Source organism: Nymphalis io, chromosome 3, assembly GCF_905147045.1.
Source record: "Nymphalis io chromosome 3, ilAglIoxx1.1, whole genome shotgun sequence".
Taxonomy (NCBI): domain Eukaryota; kingdom Metazoa; phylum Arthropoda; class Insecta; order Lepidoptera; family Nymphalidae; genus Nymphalis; species Nymphalis io.
The window spans coordinates 1,759,921-1,774,938 of NC_065890.1; the positions used below are offsets into that span (position 1 = coordinate 1,759,921).

Below are 15,018 nucleotides of genomic sequence, written 5' to 3' on the forward strand. Positions count from 1 at the left end.
ATATCTTTTTTTTGTCATTTTGTATAGATTAGTGTACCCATCTTACCCGTCTTTAACATTCAATAATAATCATGATAAAACAAAAATTCTTCTCGCGAAATTCGACCTTATAATGATAATAGGTCGATCTACAATCGATTGTCCTTATGAATGATTAATACTATTAATACGGTATAATTTGCCCTTAAGCTAGACGGATGTGTTACATTGATGATTCCTAACGTCCTTGACACACTAGCCACAAAATTTTGTTAAATGAACCCGAATCGATTAAGTTATAATGTAAAAACCGTGGGAACATTTCAAAGAAATAACGCCTGACTAATACCTATTGTTGTGTTTACTGATGTAAACTTATAACATCCTGAGTAAATAAACAACTTCACTGATCAATCGAATTTGAGAATACAGTATTCTAAAAAATATGTTTAACTCAATTAAATCCGAATTTGAGGTCTGACTTTGTATATGGTTTCAAAATGAAAATCTCAAAAAGACCTCCAAATTTTTAAACTATTCAGAATTTTGCCAAAACGTCATAACACTAACGGGTTGTCTGAACTACGTCGGACACCGATAGGCTAGAAAGGCACATCCAGCTTCATGTAACGATTGGTTTAATTTTATTATTTACATACAAGAATATATAAACACACTGTAATACATTAATAAATGTTTTTATTGATTGTTATTTATTAAAATGATTACATTAAGGCTTGAATTAATAAATTAATATGTTTTTGGGCATTATTCCTATAACACATAGATATGTTAAAAGCAATTCTACATATATAGCAGATGTTTGCAGTGGAATATCGTTTCGTAGTGGCCTAAGATTCTCACAGAAAATGTTGAAATTGTTTAATTGGAAGCAATGTAGTATTACAAGCTGCCCGTCCCGACTTCGTACGGGTACAAAATAACCGCTTATAATGTTTTAATTGATTTGAAAACTTACATGTTTCAAATTTCAGATAATGAAAAAAATATTTTGGATTGGTAAATTCTGTTCTTAATAAGCGTCTATATCGCGAAAGGAGTAACTATGCTAAATTTGAAGTCAATCGGGCCTAAAGTTTCGGAGATATCGTGATGAGTAAATCAGTCAGTTGTACTTCGCTTATACATGTAAAGATTAACTTAATAATACAATATTGCAGAATATTGAATATGCAATACATGTAATGTGCATGTTTTAGAATTGCTTTCTTATCAGCACGTTTGGTATTTGCACGAGATTTATTGTTAGCACTTTAAAAAAATGTCGGAGTATAACCAATGATCTTTGTAAGATCAATGCTAATCAATCATGCAATTTATGCATGACTACGTCCCGGCTTTACATTGGTAGAGTTTATCGCGTTTAAACAGACAAACAGACTGCGGACTTTGTTATATATATAATAAGTCAATAGAAATATGTCTGTATATTCTATATATATTATATATATAAGTAGTGAAAGTATATACTGCGTCATTAACCATCCAAATAGTTTACGCTTTTATATGTATGTACGTTTCGAAGGTGTTTGATCGACAATGAGTCACGTTTGTTCGAGTCGTTTAGCTTTGTCATATTGTACAAAATAATACTCGCTATTATGATTCGTCGGGTGGTGGAGCTTAATAAGCAGACCCGAGTAAATTCTTGTGAAATTTGAATATTTTTTTAGTACGTACTCAGAGCTAGTACTGAGAATTCTTTGACGTAAAAATATAGTTGAGTTTTTGCAAAAGTCCGTCTTGGTAATTACCATGAGCCCGTGAAACTTCAGGCACAAGGGACATAAAATCTTAGTTCCTAAGATTGATAATGCATAGACAATGTAAGTAATGGTTAATATTAGTTTATTATTAATATAAGACAGCGCCAATGTCTATGTACGATCACCACTTACCATCATTTGTGTCATTTGCCTGTTTTATAAAAAAAATCCAATACCCAAGAACTTCGAAATTATAACTTCTTAACCTTATTGGTCATAGACCAACGAGAAAGTTACATAGCATCTTTTGAAGCACATACAGTTTTAGTCTGTGGTAACAAATAACAATTAATTACTTTAATCGTATCTATAATTAAGAGTATTTTTCTGTACCCTACCTAAAAACCTTAGTTATTAAATGTAATTGATGAAAAGGGTCGTAATTAAAAACAAATACATAATCGTTTTCATGTTTTTAACTTTGTTCTACATTAACATCAGACATGTTTTCATATTATTTTTAAATTTAAAAAGTTTCTAGTGCTTTTTTTTAACTTTATTCAGGTAGTCGCACATTTTTTTACGGTTAAATTAAATCTTATGTCATCACCTTATTGGTTACTCTTTATTTACCACCAATGAAATTCCGTGCGAAGGGATTTGCGTTCCACGAAATATTGTAACAACCGAACACCATATGGCTACGTATAATTCCTCCACAGGAAAATTAGCGAACTTTTTATTGTCTTGAAAAGAGATTTTATCCTGATACCTTGGAATCGCAATCATTGAAACAAGTCAACACCTTTTTTGCTCGCATTGGAAACCTTTAGAAAGGTAACCGGTCCCGTGGGGGAAACGTAATGCGTAAACGTTTTAAGCAGTGGGGGGGGGTATGTGGGGCACGTCGGTGTCCAAGGCGCCGTGTGCACTCCGAACATCGGAATACCCACTAAAAAACCAGCGGACCCCTTTCCGTCTTAACGAGGAGCGCCACGGGATCGCTTACGCATGCTACCATGACGTTCGCATCCGCGGCCCTTAGCCAACACCTCGAGCCAGTCTTCGACAAATAAAACAACACTTATTCATAATTCCACTAATTAAGTTTAAGTTAAATACAACATAATATTTACCTTAGACAACAATGCTTATTGATCACCGAATAAAGAAGGTATTTCAAAAGAGTTTTCGAATGAAAATGAAATCATCTAAGTTTGTTGTATATAATTGTATGTCTCACCTTGTCAGAATATTCGGCGACGTCCCTCATAGATCTTGGATACCCGGACACGAGATAGGTCTTGGCCGTGGGCGCCATCTTCATCTCCAGCATTAGTACTTCCGTCACCGTTTTACTCGATAGCGTTCCGAAATCTTGCATATCTGTGAAAATATCTGTATTAAAATTACTTATAAAAAAACAAATATGTATAACTGCTGAATCTTTCTTCTAGATATTATATATCGTTCAGGCCGTATACGCTTCATAGGGCACAGTAGGTTGATGTTTTCTGAACCAATTTCAGCTACGACGGTGTTAGAAATATATCTAACTAGTTAAAAAGTAATATTTTGTCCATGTGATCTTAATGTCTTTGATTAGATATGAGACGCCAGAAGCTTACGTAAGTGTGTAATATATATTGTCCTAATAATTATACAGGCTGTCTTTCAGGGAAGACTAGGAGACTAGCCAATTGCGCAGCTTATATTATGATTATAAGCATTGTTATAATATCGTAATTACGCCGATAAATGAGCCCGTGGGTGTTGTATAATTATAAAATATTATAAATGTGTGTCTACATAAAGGATAAAAGAAATAAATTCTTTGTTTAATGTATTGCATATTTACGAACTTCACACGATTTATTTTATAACGTTTTATCAACTGTGACACTGAAATTGTGAGCAAAAATTATGTTAAATCATACAAACGATCTATCATAATTATTAATTGTTTCAAATTACGACCAATTAAATGATTTTTAATATGTTTCATATTGAAACTTTACTCTAGTTGCACACGAAGGAGTTTTACTTTGATATATATATATAGTCAGCCATTCAACCAGCGACGAAATTAAGAATTCACATCCAACCTAAAATTGTTACAAAGCTCGTGAAAGAAAAAGTCAAAGAAATCATAAATTATTCCACTATGTAATAGAACAAAGATAGAAAATAGACAATTGTATGAAACAGATGTCGATTCACACGGACGAGACGCTACGCGCATTAACGATTACATAAATTATTGAAGTATTATTAATATTTATTGTTTTTTTACAATATTATGTACTAATATTGGTCAAGGATGATGAATAATAATTGATTGAATGTTTAATTAATTTCAACAAGTTCGGTCCATTCAAATAAATTTTGTCGATACTATATACCATTTCGTAACATATATGTTTGTTTGTTTAAATATAAAACTGTATAATGTTTCATGGCGGCACTTCGGATATATTTGCGTATAATCGTTGTCTGACGGAATATTTGAAGTATTTCCAAATATAAAAAACACTTTTTTTGCGTGGCCTTCATTTGCAAACTCAAAAAGTAAAGGCCTCATCTCGTATTGAAGAGATGGAGGGACCTTGTACGAGTTGTATTTTACGCTGTACCGTATTGCGCGTTAGTGGTACTAAGTAACCGTCACACGAGTAACGTGCGCATAACACACTCAAACACACACGCGAAAACAGATAGGGCTAAGATAGGATTTGGTAGGGCTTTGTGCAAGCTCCTCTGGGTAGGTATCACCCACTCATCAGATATTCTACCGCAAAACAGCAGTACCTGGTATTGTTGTGTTCTGGTTTGAAGGGTGAGTGAGCCAGTGTAATTACAGGCACAAGGGACATAAAATCTTAGTTCCCAAGGTTGATGGCGCATTGGCTATGTAAGCGATGGTTGACATTTCTTACAATGCCAATGTCTAAGGGCGTTGGTGACCACTTACCATCAGGTGGCCGCCCATGTACTCGTCCGCCTTCCCATTATATAAAAAAAAAAACATGAGACAAACAAAAATGTACTATTATTTATATGTAAATATTTAAAGAACAATCCTTTTGTTCTTAATATTCATTTTAATGATGTTAATAATTAAATTATATGATATTCGTTATGATAATGCTATGCCGAGAAGGTTATGGCGTGAGGTCTGATTCAATATTAATGTCGCAACAGTTGCGAACGAATCGTTGGATTATTCAGATATCTTAGTACGTATTCGTTGACGTCAATAATGTGAGAATAACTAGCTGTTGTAGCGCTAAATGTAAATTAAAAAACTTTTTTATTAAAAAAAAAAGTTTCATACGAATACTCCACATGCTTTAGAAATCCATAATTCTTAACACTGTTACGTATCACCCAAAATTTTATATCATGTCCAACATTTAATTTCATTAAAACGGGCGTTGCTATTAATCTTAAAAAAGTAAACTTAGACTCTAAATGTGCAACCCATTTTTTTTATAGAATAGGAAGGCGGACGAGCATATGGGCCACCTGATAGTAAGTGGTCACCAACGCCCATAGACATTGGCATTGTAAGAAAAGTTAATCATCGCTTACATCACCAATGCGCCACCAACCTAACCTAACCTAACCTAAGATGTCCCTTGTGCCTGTAATTACACTGGCTCAGTCACCCTTCAAACCGGAACACAACAATAACAAGTATTGCTGTTTTGCGGTGGAATATCTGATGAGTGGATGGTACCTACCCAGACGAGCTTGCACAAAGCTCTATCACCAGTAAAAATACAACTAAATATAACAACTTTGGAATCTAAGACATCATCCCTTGTGTTTATAATCGGTGGCTCCTGCTATTCTTGGGCAAGAATAATAATAATACATTCTATTGCAAATCAAGATAGGACAATTATATAAAACAAATAAAATAACACATGTGGTTACAAAAGGCGGCCTTATCGCTATACTTCCAGGCAATCATAGGGCAGAGAAAATCGTTTATTGACGGCATAGGTGTATAAGATAATAAGTTATTTGACTGTCTCGTTGGTCTAGTGGTTAGATATAAGGCCACTGACCCGGAGGTCCTGGGTTCAATTCCATCGGATTATGAGAGCTAGGGAATAGAGAGTGCACCTGTGTTTGCGCACAGACTTGTGCACTATAATATCTCCTGGGCAGTTGGCTCATCTCTCTTGAGATTGGCCGCCGTGGCCGAAATCGGTCTGGAGGACATTATTATTTACAAGTTTTACAAGAAATATATAAGCACGCATATACATACATATATAGATATATAATATTATAGAATGAATACTGCTAGAAAATACTACTTACAGACAAAGATTGTGAAATGTCAGAAAGCTATATGCCAAACGGTCTTTAATCTATCTTATCAAATAAATAAAAATACGTTTTTTTGGAATGGCTTATTGTCCGTATCCGTAACAGCCTGTGAATGTCCCACTGCTGGGCTAAAGGCCTCCTCTCCTCTTTTTGAGGAGAAGGTTTGGAGCTTATTCCACCACGCTGCTCCAATGCGGGTTGGTAGAATTCACATGTGGCAGAACTTCAGTGAAATTAGACACATGCAGGTTTCCTCACGATGTTTTCCTTCACCGTAAAGCACGAGATGAATTATAATCACAAATTAAGCACATGAAAATTCAGTGGTGCTTGCCCGGGTTTGAACCCACGATCATCGGTTAAGATTCACGCGTTCTTACCACAGGGTCATCTCGGCTTTTTCCACAGGCTTATTGAAAACCTACTAAACCAATATACATAAAACATATACCAAAAACTGCAGCGCGTTTCAGAGGTTTTAGTATTAGTGTAATAATATTATATTATGACTGCGCTTCGCAGTTTCATCGGCTTTGATACACTGTTGACGTGACAGCCGTGAACTTCATGTTCTAATCATTATATGACTTAAAGGCGCATCAAAATAGTGTTTACTGTATACTGTCCGTTGATTTTTAATACTTTACGAGTGAGATACAAAGTGACTTCTCAAAGAATAGCGCTGCTGTTTGTTGCACGTAATTATCGGTGTCTTTGGCAAACTATAGATTCCGTTCAGCCGTTAGAGCTTGTTGAATCCAATCATTATAACTAGTTTATTGTATAAAAGATATGTTCCAGTATTTTGAATAGTAGAATCCTAATCGAAATTTGTCGTTTATAAGCCAGGTGGATATACGATGGTCTATTTTTTTTCACAAATGCGGGTTAAAGACATTTACTCAAATAATATCCTATACTATTTGCTTTAAATGAGATTCCAAATATATTTTTTTTAGTTGCAGTTGCGTACTTTGGAATTAATAAATTCGAATAGTTATTAATAAACTCTCATCTTATATACATTTTCAGCTTTTAAAGCAGTCATTACAGCTTCCATTTTGTTTTTATATATATTGAAATAACTAGTCTTTAATATTATTATTCGTACGTTGTTGTAAAATTGTCCCTCATATAATATACTTTTATTACCGAATTTTTTTGGTTACAAATGCCAAAAATTAATTCTATATTTTGTTTAATCTATAAACACAAATTTAAATCATTAAAAAGTCAGATATTTCTTGGATTTGATTCCGCAAACTTCAATTTAACTTCCAAAGTTCGGATTACAACTTCGCAGATATTAAAAACGTAATTTTCTCGCGAACCCATAGTGAATATCATAGATTATTCAAGATTTCGACCAATGATATCGGTGTCAAAGTTGTTTATTTGGGTATATTCCTGTTGTGGTTGGAATAGGCTATATAGAATACATTAGGAAACACAGGTCTTCTAATCTCTATGAATTATAAGATAGGAAATTGCCTTTTATATTCACAAACGCTATGCATAAACGCAGTAACCATTAGTCTAATCTCAAACACTACAGAAAATTCAATTTTAAGCTTTAAGTTTAATACAGTGAGAGTAAAAAGTATATTAAGAACCATACAAGTATATATTATCAAGGAGATTTGTTATTAATGGTGAACAAACACATATATTCTTTAATGGTATAATGAATTCGAACGTTATTTACCGTTTCCAATTGCATATTGCTGGAGCAAGTCTGTCATGTTTATGTGCACCACGCCACGGCGCTCCTGCATTAGGTTGTCACAGTGAGTCACCTTGCCACTTCCCGGCCCCCCTGCAAACATACCTGGTTGGATAAACATGTGAATACTGTTCTCGTCAACAAAACATGATGATGAAGGGAATACTACCTTTTATAAGTTTTTTATAAATACAGCGTGCTAGTTGACAAGACATGAAATATGGAACACCGTTATGGAAGTTACTTAATTTCCGGTTTATTAAATGAAAATTGTTAATGTAACCAGAATTCAAACTGAATTTGTTTTGAATTTGTCTGTCTTCTACTACGACTGTTTTTTTAATAACTGGTAACAACTTATTAATAATTTAAATGGCAGAATTTTATATGGTTCTTTTTATTCATTTCATCTAAAATTCTTTACGTCATTGTAAGAAAGTTACCCAAGACAAATATAACAGGAACACTGGGCGGCTCGAACTTGACGTGGCTCGAATTTTGCATCGGGAAGGGAACGCCGGACGGTGTTGCCGGCCACGCGCTCTCACGGCGACTGCGCTCGTCTCCCGTCTCGAAATCTTCATTATTTTGTTCTACACAATGATTTACTCACTTATAAAAGTTTTTATAATCTCACAAACAAATGTCCGTATATGGGTAATTTAATTTGTGATCTCATTCTTATTGCTGAGTAAAACCTTGTCAATATGATATATGGTTTAGGAAAATTTGGAAAATGAAGAAAACCTAAACAAATACAAGTATTTAGCATACTTCATTTCTACTCCTGTGAAGTCAATCCTCAAGGCTTAAATACAAATTTTTAGTACGTACGTAGTAATATAAAAATATGTATCTATTTTCGCTTCGTTATTTGACTATTAATATTTTATGTTCTTATTTAAATTTTATGTGTATATTTTAAACAAAATATAAAAGTGGCGCCCAAAGTGGGATAAGACTTACCAGTGTCTAAGCAGATGCCCATATTCCATCAAGATAAATATTTTAAAAATTCTCTTAATATATTAAGAGTCTTTGTAAAGCTTAACCTTATGTTGGCACTTTATGATAATAATGTATCAAAAACAGTTCAGTATGTGGACAGTGGTCACACGTATTTAATTGTTCATCGATTGAAGGACGCGACCTTCGTATCGGCCATCAAAAACATCTAAACATAAAAATCTTTATTTCAAAATAAAACAAAATAAACGACGAGTTATCATCTTCTTATTTTTTAACTGATAAAATTCTGTTTAGTTATTCGAAAGTTGTGTCTGCGGGAGAGCATTTTTGCCGGCGATTTGAATTGGGAGGGCATCGCGGGCCGACCGCTCTGGTACAATTTTACCGCGCGACTAAACAACTTCTACTAGCTTCTTCGTGTTTAACACCTTCTGTTATACCTGTCTCTCTTACACTTAATCAAAACGGACCGTTAAAGAGAGACAGCGGAGACATTGAATTATTAAATCGACGCCTCCCTGAATGAATGCGTGTACAATTACAGTAAAAATGCAAGGCCCTTGCAAGAAAATGACTAATGGGATATTTGCTTTGGGTCATAAGACGATTAAGGTCACTTACTACATTTTTCAGCAAGACACAGGGCGTATATCATTTATTCAAACGTTACACTTACGATAATTGATATGTTTAAAGAACTTTACCAATTTCTCAGAAGCAAATAACCTCATATCGAGTCCTGTAATTATTATAAACCTATACTTATAGTTCTAGTAATATTTCAAGACATAATTACAGTATCGATGGCTGGAAAGACTTTGAAATTTGTGTTTCAATATTTATATTAGATGTTCCAATATGCTTATAACGTAATGTCGGAAAAATATAGATAGATATATATGGTACATAATAATTACAATATAATTTAATTTGTTTTAGAATGATACTGATAATTAACTATTCTTTCGGTGACGAAAATCATCGCGAAAATGACTGCATACGTTTGATAAGAATCTGCCATTTATATATCCACTAATCTTCAGTGGATTAAAGCGACCAGGATATGCCACCACGTTGACGCGGACCGGGACACCTTGGTGTCCCCCTGTGACGCAGATGGAACAATATCAGAAGAGACCTCTCCCTGTGAGCAGTCGTGTCGGCGATCAGGCCATCGCCTAACTTATTTTTACGAGATCATCGTGGTCAGAAGGAGACGACGAAGCGAGACTCGGGAGAAGTTCGATCCAGCTCGGCGGAGTCGAAGTCTTAGTTTCGGCCCTCTCACAGCCCCGACGTCTAAGGTTTCAAAGATAGGGCGTGACCCTAGGCCGTGGACGAGAGAAGTGGGGAGCTCGCTTGACCAGTTTCAGACGGCCACCAACGAGGGGTGCGGGAGGGCAAGATTAGCTGTCGCCCCCTGAGAAGTTCTACGCCAACCCACGAACGGTACACAGTACACGCGGCCTTTCCCGCGGCTACGTTATACCGGAATGGTGCAGTGCAATCCTCTGCAAGAAAACAAAGGGTAATAAAACACTCACACGTAGGAGTTAGAAAATTATAAATGTAAATAATAACTGTGTTTACTGTCTAATAACCGGTCTCTATATTTAACGAATCGTTATTGTACCTCAATATTTGATTTTTAAGAACGCTTGGACTCACTTACGGATGACATTACATTTCGTTATAAGCCTATTACCGAGCTAAGTAAGTTTCCGACTCCGAAAAATTCATAAATACTTCCTGAGACAAGATATTTGTTTCCTTAAATATATAATTATATAACACAGATATGTTTAACGTAATTAATTTATAAATATATATCTTACATTAAACAAGACATTCAATCAGAATTATTTATAGATGATAAAAAGCGCGCAGATTGATGATATTCAGAAAATATAATTTGAACTGTTAGATATTAACATAACTATGATGTGTAATTGGTAAAAAAGTTAAAAAAAACTGATTTTCTTACCGGTTCTGCTAGCCAGAAGCTGCATTGCGATCATAATATCCTTTTCAGTTTTAGTACGTTGAATACTAATGAAAATTTTAGAAATTATCTTTTTCTTAAAAATAATTTTTGTTTTTGTGCCGCAGATATACTTTTAAGTTATTAAAAAAATTCATGTCGAAGTGAACGCAACTAAATTTGTTTTATAAACCGCTTTCGCAATTGAAGAAATGCGCAACCGTTCCTGTTTCTCAAAGTCGTTTTATTTTAACCAATACACCAAGTTATACTCGTAAGTTAAGTATATGACAACTTCATAATACTTTTAGGAAACTAATAATTCTATATAAAAAACTACTAGTAGTAGTAGTAGTAACAGCCTGTAAATGTCCCACTGCTGGGCTAAGGCCTCCTCTCCTTTTTTTGAGGAGAAGGTTTGGAGCTTATTCCACCACGCTGCTCCAATGCGGGTTGGTGGAATACACATGTGGCAGAATTTCGATGAAATTAGACACATGCAGGTTTCCTCACGATGTTTTCCTTCACCTTCTAAAAAACTAGACAATTTGTCAATTCCAATGAAGTCTTCACCTTCCCTGTATGAACTCATTTCATTACTCACTCGTGAAACGTTGACAACCGACTTATGGTATAATATATAGTATTACTTTGACGCGTGTATTCTTGAAGTATTATGATCATTATGGTCAATGTCGCATATCACTTTCTGAGTTCTATAGAATAGAACTACAGATCCTGAGTGCATGGGTTCGATCCCAGATCAGAAAAACTTATTATGTTCAAAAAACGCTCTATAGAAACCTGGACTTTGGAAATCGTTAGTGCTCATACTTCCGCGTACCACACGTTAGTAAACCAGTAAATACAAGGGACTGCTTTTGGGGATTTCTTCTTCAGTTTTCGTTTTAGATCCAAGTATATTTTAAGCATTTAGGGCAGAGTATTGAGTAGACACTTCGTTCCTGTATGCGCTCTGATCCAGTATTGCCGCACACCACCAACCTCTCCACTGTCTTCGCTCCTCCATACTCTCTCGGATATTCTTTATCACCCTTGTTCCGACCCCGTATGGTGGAAGAATTCGATCTAAATGCTGCTTGACATGACCTAGAGCCTAGTATTCTTTTTTTTCACCAAGTGTCTCAAAAAACAAATTTAAGCTATAAATTAAAATATTATTTTCAATCTTTATGGTTCTTAATTCATGTGGACTGTTTAGTTTACATAAATTTAGAAGTACCTAGTCGAAACAGACTCTAATGGTGTTAGTTAATAATAGTTACTTACTTTGTTATCTATTTTATTTCTGTTCATGATATTTTTACTTACTAATCTTCTATATAAAGTAGAAATAGCACTCATCATGGAGTCTCTTAAACTGTCCGCACGATTAACTTGAAATGTATCAGTTACTCCTTCCCCGACGTAGACGCTCACTAAGAACGGATTTTACACAAACCATATGCAATATTTTTTTTCTTATCTCCCCGTGCGAGACCGGGACGATTATATATACTAGTCTTAGTAATTAATCGGAATGGTGTTTTTTTTTTTCAACTATTACCAGTTAAGCTTCTGTACTGCTTGCTTAGCTCATTGCTTAGCAATTGTATTTATAAAAGTTTGTTTATCGTTGCAATAGACGTGTAACTTGGGGCATAAGGCCATATATGGATACTAAGTTTTGATTTTTTTTCTTTAATTTTGGTAGAGAAATTCGCGGGTGAAAACTAATGGATATGTGATCATGACATTAAAATATAAATAAAAAGCATATAGATGGACCAAAAATATGCGTCTACGGATGAAATAACAAATATAGACGTAACTGCACAAATATATTTGCAATTAATAGAATCGCATGCATTAATATTGGCGGAGCCAACGGCGTGACAACGCTTCTCATCTTTTGAGAACTAACCTTAAGCATTTACGGCCTTATTTATAAACGTTGTTTAGCGGGTAGTTAGATAAACAATGCTGTCTTATTCTTTCAAATATCAAATCAATAATGACAGAAAGAGCGAAATCTATATTATACTAAACAGCCGCCAAGCGATGTTTATAATCAAGGCCGTTATTTTATAAATTTTCGATTTAATATTGGTGGATGGGTACAGTGTTTGTAATTACTTATAAAATCGCATTACATGAATGCCACGGGTCCATTTTCTTGTTTTGAATAAATAGTGAAAATCGAGTTCAATTGGGTCATAACATCTTAGTTCCGAAGATTTTTTTTTTTTTTATATCGCCGGGAGGGCAAATGACTCTACTCCACCTGATGGTAAGTGGTAGTAGAGTCCAAACGCGACGACGGCCAGTACAGACGGGAAAAACGTTCTGCACTAGCCGCCTTCGCCTTGCCGGCCCGCAAGATGCCTCTTCACGCCTCGTTTGAAGGAACCCGGGTTGTAAGAGGAGGGGAATACGTGAGCTGGTAAGGAATTCCATTTTTTGGAAGTGCGACAAAGAAAGGAGTTGCCAAATTTCTTTGTTCGCGATGGAATTGATGTCACAGTTAGGCGGTGACATCGAGAACCAGCTCGCGTGGACTTAAGAAGGAAGGGGGAAGCAGGAATTAGAGAGAATAATTCCTCAGAGCACTCGCCGTGATACAGTCGATAGAAAGCGCTCAGTGCTGCTATCTCACGACGCAATTGTAAAGGTTCAAGGGTGTTTGTGACCTTTACGTCGCCAATAATGCGTACGGCACGTCGCTGCAACCGGTCCAAGGCCTCAAGTAGGTACTTAGCGGAGCCATCCCAAAGGTGCGAGCAATATTCCACGCAAGACCGTACCTGTGTTTTGTACAGCAGGCACAGTTGTTGTGGCGTGAAAAAGCGCCGCACCTTGTTCAGAACTCCGAGTTTCCGTGAAGCTGTTTTTATAATAGCCTCGATGTAATCCCTTGGACTAAGGTCGCAGCGAACGTCAATCCCCAGCATGGCGATTTTGCTTTGCATCACCAGCGGAGTACCACAGAGGGAGGGAAGAGGGGAAAATGTTGACTTTTTCGCCGTGAGAGCGCATACCTGTGTTTTCTTGGCATTAAACTCAACAAGATTATCAGAGCCCCATTTGGCGATGAGATCTAACGTCCTATCGAGTTCAATGACAAGATTCTCCCGCCTCTCCTCAGTTTCCGCCCGCCCAGCCACTGCGCGTCCGTGGTATCCACCATGCACTGTACTATCATCTGCATAGCAATGTATGTTCCCAAGGGAGAGCATATCATTGATATGCAAAAGATATGATTGGTGATATGATTGGTGGCGAATTAACGATATAAGGGATGGTTAATTTTCTTACAGTATAGCCAATGTTTATGGGCGGTGGTGGCCATTACCATCAGGTAACACATTTGCCTGCAAATTTTATATGAAAAAAATCATTTACCGACCGACGAAGGAGTGAATAAAATTCAATATATATAAAAACTTATTATTTATTAACTTCGATCGCAATATAACTGGATGTGCGGAGATTCTATACATACAACTAACAAACATTTAACAAATAAGTACATAATTAACTACGTAAATATAATATAACAGTTTTATGTAAGTAATACAGTGCTGTCATTGTAAATTAAATTATTGATCATAAACAATTGAATGTCTAGCGTTATTAAAAAGCTTTAAAAATGTCGATATTATTTAAAATTTAAAAATATTATATAAGGATGAAGCGTTCAGAATTCTATTTTAGGTCATACATGACGAAATAAAAAGCAATAAAAATGAGAGAGTATCGGTGTGTAAGCGAGATGAATACATGTTTGCCTCCACTTCTAAACGTTATACTATTTTACATTAAAGTTTAGGCCGTTTTTTTATGCGCATATGATTGGATCAGATAAGTTAGAATTTATAAATAATTTAATTCAAATAACGTAGATACACGCCAGAAAAAAAAATATCAGTAGCAAATAAATATTATTTACCAATACAAGAATTAATATGTAAATTAGTATAAAAACAATACAGCTTTATAAAAAATAGATAAGTCAATTTTAAAAAATATTAATAACAATAATTGCAAAATAAGATGTAAAAATTCAAATTTTAAACGTTACAAATAATGAACACAATTTTGTAGAAAGTTTTTAAAGAAACGATAGCTACACCAAAAAACAAAAACTAACAGTCTACATTTTCTATGTTTATGCCCGTTATTTAATCTATGGTCAAACGTTTAATGTCGCTATCCCTTTTTAATGTTAAGCGTAAACAAAGGATAACATATTTATCTAGAAACCTAGGCCATGAAAGCATGGAATGAATAAACATATA

The 15,018-nt window shown here is 35.1% G+C and overlaps 1 protein-coding gene across 1 annotated transcript in view; it reads right to left on the reverse strand.

Moving 5' to 3' along the window:
• Positions 1-8,863, reverse strand: part of LOC126781297 (uncharacterized) — a 34,391-nt gene extending 25,528 nt beyond the window's left edge. The window contains exons 1-4 of the mRNA XM_050506219.1: positions 8,737-8,863; positions 8,214-8,363; positions 7,753-7,863; positions 2,950-3,092 (exon numbers count right to left, since the gene is read on the reverse strand). Of these exons, the coding sequence (XP_050362176.1) occupies positions 2,950-3,092; positions 7,753-7,863; positions 8,214-8,363; positions 8,737-8,758 (426 nt within the window). The 5' untranslated portion in view covers positions 8,759-8,863. The remainder of the gene's footprint in view (positions 1-2,949; positions 3,093-7,752; positions 7,864-8,213; positions 8,364-8,736) is intronic.
• Positions 8,864-15,018: the final 6,155 nt, after the last annotated feature.